The 7,140-nt window shown below is 35.4% G+C and overlaps 1 protein-coding gene across 1 annotated transcript in view; it reads right to left on the bottom strand.

The window, feature by feature from the left end:
* Window positions 1–4,224: 4,224 nt before the first annotated feature.
* LOC109546564 (N-alpha-acetyltransferase 40) overlaps window positions 4,225–7,140 on the bottom strand; it is a 5,759-nt gene continuing 2,843 nt past the window's right edge. Inside the window, exons 4-5 of the mRNA XM_019917557.2 lie at window positions 5,624–5,779; window positions 4,225–4,634 (exon numbers count right to left, since the gene is read on the bottom strand). Coding sequence (XP_019773116.1) covers window positions 4,430–4,634; window positions 5,624–5,779 — 361 coding nt within the window. The 3' untranslated portion in view covers window positions 4,225–4,429. The remainder of the gene's footprint in view (window positions 4,635–5,623; window positions 5,780–7,140) is intronic.

The raw sequence follows: 7,140 nt of genomic DNA, 5'->3' as shown, positions 1-7,140 counted from the left end.
AATTTGAACTGGCACGCAACGCACTCAAAAGTAGTGAAAAACGGCATTTTCTCGAAAAATCTATAGGAAAAATGTTATTTGTTATGAGATTTTCTATAAGGTGAGCATAGCCATATAGGTGAGCATCGACAAAGCAGCAGTCCTGGTATCAGATCGCGTTGTAAATAATTACCTAAATTGGTTCTATTAGCGAGTTGCTAATATCAGAATCTGCAACGAAACTTAGTTCTTCTGCTATCTTGCCAAAAACATGAACAAAACACGGTCTTGTTTTGACAAGTCACTCAAGTGAGATGAAACTCTTTCTCTCATTGATTAAATCGCCAACTGCACAAACGACGTTGCCGGCGAAATAAAATTTGGTTAATTACCAACGGCATAGAATCGACGAACTTCAAGCAACGCCGATTTTATAAATTGACACGTGCGCGCGCGTATGTGTATTACTCGAACGGCGGCAACTCCGAACGACTAACGGCACCAACTGCAGAATTTATAAATCCAGCTTAAATGTTAAAAGTGGAGGACATTAGCTGATAAATTCATCGATATGATAGGTTTTAAGGTGATCAATTTCCTGTGTTATATATACATTCGTCTGAGTTTTTTTAGACATTTTCGATCCGAAGCAATATATATTGTGTTAAAAGTAATAATAAGGTTTCTATTCATATTCTCTTAATTGATAGGGTAAAGGGAATGTATAAGGTAAATGCGTCAATTTAAAGGCTTTGAGTACAGGGCGTTACATTAATATGGCCTAAAGGTGAAAAACCTTACCTCTGTCTTTTTTATATGTCTGAATATGAATATTTTCCTGATTATTTGTGAAATATTTATTCTATAATAGTATTAGTATAATAGTCTGTTATGGCATTGAGAACATTAAAGTCACTAATTATCTACTATTATCATATCCATCAAAATGCAGTAAATTAATCGCTACTCAGAGACGATGATGTACATTTTTCATGTGATGTTTGCACTACTATTAAGTATAAACTGGTTTCAGCACGCTCCTAAAATATCTAATGTTTCAAATAAATTATAATCTTCAATAGCTCTAAGTAAATCCAAATTTTAATACGCTTAGTAGTTACACAGTATTGTTGAAGAGATGACTCATAAAATGTTTAAAATTTAGTCTAAAATTTACAAGTTAAACCTATCTATATTTATTTGTTAACTCCAGTGCCAAAAATTGAAATAATTAAAGCAATTTTAATTAAGTGTTTAAGACGTTCCGTATCTGACAATTAAGTTTATTCGATATTGGTATAATAGGAAATGTAGCTGAATTCGCAGTACATTACCGAAAATAATTTGCTAAGTGCACAAGTAGAGGCTTTCAAATATCTGCAATTGCATCAGGAAACCGACACTGTGTAGCAATGATTAGGTTCACCCACTTTTTTGGCCTTAACTCAAATACGGTACAATGAGCAGTAAACTTGTGGCGATATGTGATTTGAACAGTTTTTTTCAAATGTACGGATTTTCAGACCGAAAAAATGATTTAGGTTTACTAAATCACATTTCACCGGAAGTTTACTGGTCATATGTACCGTATTTCCTAAAAAGATGAGCTCTTTTGGTTTAGTAGTTTATGAGTTAAGGCCAAAAAAGTAGGTGAACCTAAAGTTACACACTGTATTGCAGCGACGGCCTCTTAATTTTTGCGATGTGCACTGTTTATTGCTCAGATACTTTTAAGTCACATATTTGAAAGGTTTTAAATAAAATTTGATGTAAACCTAACATGTGTCTATCTATACAAATAGTTAGATCTTCAACGAGTTGATTATCGTCAGTTTAGCAACCCTATCCAACCATATTAATGCCGCTTCAATATGCATTAACATCAGTATTTGCTTATTCTCGATTTATATTTTTTATTGTAGAGTGGTAGATTATGTCTGATTGTAACGTGCTTGTTAGCTCATTTTGTGTAGCAAGAGTTTAACGATAGAACCTCATAATTCGTCGATACAACTTCTGAATTAATTCGAAAAGTTCATATCATCACAAATTGGTCAACGGTGGGTTTTCAAGATGACGGAACCTCAGATAGAGGTTAAAAACCGTAATTTGTTTTCAAGGTCCTTTTGCCACATTATTTTCTAATAAAGAAATTTACGTTTGAGATGAGCACATTAAATTAGATTAAACCAAGCAGCAGGCATTCGCGAAGAGGTGTTGGAAGCTTTTGCTAAATTGACGAATGTGTTGTGTTAATAACAAGTGTATATCTATTGAGTTGTGTATTATTGAATATTGTCAAATTAATAGTATCTTCACTTGGTTTTTGGATCGCTATTGATGACTTGTTTGAGGTTCAGATTCACTATTATTACATGTATATTCCATTCAATATTTAGTTTTTGGTCTATGCTTAATACTGGGGTAGAAAACATATTTAGAACGATATTCCTCTGATTTTTTGGAGAAAATATTATATTAGGCAATTCTTGCAATATTCACGCAGTTAAGTGAATTTTTAGAATAACTGCTTAATAGTGGACCTAAACCTAGAGTATGCAAATTTAATGAAGTGCCTTACGATGTCTCATTCTTTTTACTCATTGCATTTGACTGCGACAGAATGAACCATCTAACGAAATGCGGCGCACTGTTATAATATAGATCAAATATACATATATTGACTGCATAGGTACTTTCAGAGTTGTCAATTTTGATGCGACGTGGACAGAAATACTTTATTTTTAGGGTCGAACAGATATTACTTCTGCATCAAAATCGTTAAAACTGAATACCTACCTAGAGATATAGGCCAATTTAAATAGTGACATATGCAGATAACATAGATTTAATTCGAAAAAAAATAGATGTATGAATATTATGTTTGTGTTTTCTTGGCAAATACATAGTGAGTCAACGAAAATAGGCGGGGAAAACGAAACGGTCCTTAATGTTGGATTTTTCTAATAGTCTAGGGTTGATTAACCGACACTACAAGTGTGGCTGACGTCTTCGCATTGCAGGGAAGTACACTGACGCCCCCTGGTGACTTAAATTATAATTACAAGTTAAGTAGTAATTGACACTTGTTTTGTTGACATTGGTGTTTATATCTAATTGTGATTTGTTTTGTTCTAATCAACTTTTGCAAGCTTTTAAAGAAATAGAAACAGATAGGAAAGTGTGTTCGTATTGTTTTATGCTGTAAATGTCATCAACTCCAATAATAAACAAATCTGACAAGGCGCCACTGTGACTCGACGAGTAATTTGACGTTTCCGCAGCGCCACCATCGGTAGTTGAACTCGCGAATTTTGGACTAAATAGACTTCTTTAATAGAATATTACGCTACAAGAGACGAAGTACCATATACTATTTTTCTTCATGCTCGATAGAAACTAGCTGGGTAAAGTATAAGGTTTTGAAAATGTTGTCAAAACAGTCAGTGACAAAGTCAAGCTGTCAGCGTTCGTTTCGAAAGTTATTACTTTCCACACGGGATGAAGAAAGTTTGTAATTGGCAAAAGTGATGCTTTCGCCATCGAAAACAGTGGCCAAAGTACGTACTTTCAACCAGCGGATCAAGAAAAATGGATTTACGCGGCTTTGTTCAAATTAGAGTATTTTCTTGTGTTGTTATATATTGTTGCGGCTTCCAGCGTTTTCGGGACGCCTAGCTCGATACTTCGAGAACGAACGGCAATAGTCGATTGGGCTATGGAATTCCCGAAAAATGGAGAATCTTCGCAGGTCGTCGAGAGCCCTTGYGCGCTAATATAAATACGGCAAGGCGACYGGAGTGAGGATTCATTCAGAGTTAATCAGACAACTATATAGTGAAATATTTAAAGCGATATTCAGAGTGTGTTMKATTCGCGAGCTATAGTTTTGAGTTAGTTRGTATTTGGGAGTTCAATAAATTGTTGTGTTATTTTATTTGCTTACTGGAATCATTCGAACCCCGGGAAACGTAACAATATGTTTCGATTTTCACTAMATCTTTTATGGTTTCCTCCTGGCAGCCCCTTATTTAGAAGATCGTCTTTATTTGTCGTTGTTAGACCTCTTTRTGTTTCCGGATCTTTCAGCTTCTTCAGTGCTTTATCCATAAATAAAATAATAAATTTGGTTACAACTACTGACTCGACCTGTGAATTATAAAATTTATTACGTTACATTTTTTTGGATTTCTCAAAGGTCAAGATGCAGATGGACGAAAGGTGTAAATAGAATACTAAATGAGATCAGTTTAACTCGTTGTTTATTTAGCTGAAAATACTTATTACGTCTAATGAAATTATATAAACATTTTCTAGGGTAAGTCGAATATGTCGAAGAACCAAACTACCACAAAAAATAGTCTGATACCACAAAAAAAGCAATAATTCTCTTATTCAGATACTGTTTAATGTTACACGACGAACACAAAAAAGGACATTTGTTCCTAAACTAATGATGATGACCAGGGCAACAATGACCGTTTAGGTGACTGTGGCCATGGCTGTGTCCGTGACCGTTCTGGAGATGATTATGAGCTTTACTGATGGTCGAACTTGGCAATGTTGACGCCAATCTTTTATTTATTTTACTGAGGATTTCATATGGAAAGGCTTCCTCTTCGTCATCAATAGGAGATGACTCGTCTAATTCGTATCTAGAATATGGATAGCCAGTTAGTACAATTAAGTGCTATTTTATGGCTTTCTTTGCAGATATAGTCCCCTACTACAAGCTATACAGAGTGAGCCGCATTAAATTTACGGGAAAATTATGCAAGTAAAGTTGTCATCGAAAACGTTCGTCACCCGACAGTTAGGGGTCACAACTGTTACCAAAAAACGAAAATTATTAGTTTTCCAACAATGGTTTAGGAGCCAAAGCTTTAAAATTGAGTAATACGGAATAGTTTCGCTTTATGGCATATTTTCGAATCTGTAATAATAACATAGGAAGAAGCCGATTCATTTACATTTCAACATCGCTTGGATCATTTCGCCGATTGGAATATTTTAATATCCTTTAAAAGGTGTGTTTCGGTCCGGTAATCCGTTTTTCGGCCTTTATACTAAAGGTTAATTTTCGGAGCAACCATGAATTTCCCTGCCGTATAAACAACAATTTTCGGCTGTTTTGTTAACGAGGCGACAAACGATCAGTCAGGCAACACCTGCTCCTATGAATCTTAGGAAACTTGAGCCAGCGATTCGTATCGAATATTCCCAAAGAGACCATTCAAATTTTTTATTATTAGTATGCCCATACAAAGGGGGGAGCAGTAATCAGAGCTAGAGCACGATCTACACGCTGCGAAATTCAAATTGTTGCCATTTAATTTAATTAAGGATAAACCTTAAGTGTTTTTGCAGTGCTTTATTGATATGTTTTCATTGCATTTGACGTCATTGCTTCTTTCTGTTTGTTAATTGATTTTTTTAGATTAAACCATTATTCCTGGTTGTATGTTTTAAAACTTTATAATTATAAAAATAAGAATGGAAAAATGTTACGATCTTTTTTTGACGCGTTTCGGCTCTTTATTTTCATTATTTTGATATCTGCAATTTCTGATTCTAATTCTGATCATGCTCTCATTGATAAAGTCATTACGGACCACCCAGTATAACTTGATTGCTAAATACGTACCCGACAGCTTTGAAAAATTTGGAGTTTGTGTTATTTTTCAAGACAGTCAACGCCACCTTTTTCATGTTGTTTTTGAAGGCGATCAGTTCCAATATCTGCATCATAAATTTGCCTAACCCTTTCCTTTGAACGTGGTTATCCAGTTGCAGTTCATAACTATAAATGATTCGCTCTTAAGTGAAAATTCGTTATTATTATGCATCATTAATAGAACTATTGCAAACCGTATGTATTCGTTATTGAGTAACGGGTCGAAGATACCGACTCGGCACTACGACGGATGTTTCGTCACTCGGTACGTGTATGGATCGATACAACTGTATGGGTGTGAGCGAAATGTGCAAATGCGAATACTACGAGACGATTGGAAATATCTAACCGATTGTCGTAGAAGGGGAGGAAGCGACATATTTGACTCCACCATTTCCTCGCATATTATTTTTTGAGCATATGTTATTGAAATTATATCTAACAATAAAATCATCGTCTTCCATTCCAGTTGCACAACATGGGGTTCCAGGATTGCGATTCTCGCCAAAAATTAATTAATAAAACGCATAGCCTCTTGCCTGAAACTTGCTCTACTCATTGATAAGAACTGAGAATTTGTAAAAATTATTGTCGTCCACCTCATTTCATAATAAACTAAATCAATACGCGCAACAATCGATCTGCGAAACTCGCCTACCCAGAGAAAAATCCACTGTCTTAAAATCAGGGCATACTCTATTCCAGAACAACATGATCGACAAAGATCATATCAGAGCAATAGCTATTCTTATCAACAGAAAATTTAGATACACCGTCACAAAATACCATGCAATATCCAATCGTGTGATATATATTGTGATTGCCATAACAAGAGATTGTTGCCTACAAATCATTCACGCATATGCACCGACAAGCGCTTCAGATGATGAAGAAATTGAAAACTTCTATGACGATTTGACCAAAGCAAAACAACAAGAAAGAACCCACTTCCGAATAATTACTGGAGATTTTAATGCCAAAATTGGAAGACGAAAAGAGGGGGACCCAGAATATATTCGACATTTTGGATTGGGCCATAGAAACGACAGGGATGGGACCTTGACAAATTGCTTCAATAACGAAAACTTATACTGCCTTAATACGTTCTTTAAAAAACCCAAACAGCGTAAATGGACATGGCAAAGCCCAGACAACAAAACGAAAAACGACATAGACTTTATAGTCTCAAATAACAAGAACATATGTAGAGACGTGTCTGTTTTGAATAAATTTTACATCGGAAGTGATCATAGGCCTGTTAGAGCAAAGATCATAATTAACACCAAAAGGGAACGAAACAAACTTTTCAGGAAACAACGCTACCCAACGGTAGATGTTTTGAAACTAGGTGAGGACAGCAAAAAATGAAACTCAACGACGGCTTGCCGCAAGCCTATACATCGCTGATATTCCGGCAACGCTCACGATAAAATTACGACAGGCGGATGACTGGGCGATAGTTATTGCTCATAAACACATTGGAAGAG

The sequence above is a fragment of the Dendroctonus ponderosae genome, unplaced genomic scaffold (assembly GCF_020466585.1).
Source record: "Dendroctonus ponderosae isolate FM_Combo_2020 unplaced genomic scaffold, Dpon_F_20191213v2 Dpon_F_20191213_6, whole genome shotgun sequence".
NCBI lineage: Eukaryota > Metazoa > Arthropoda > Insecta > Coleoptera > Curculionidae > Dendroctonus > Dendroctonus ponderosae.
Note: the sequence above shows the minus strand (reverse complement) of the source record. Positions and strands in the feature narration are given on the sequence as shown.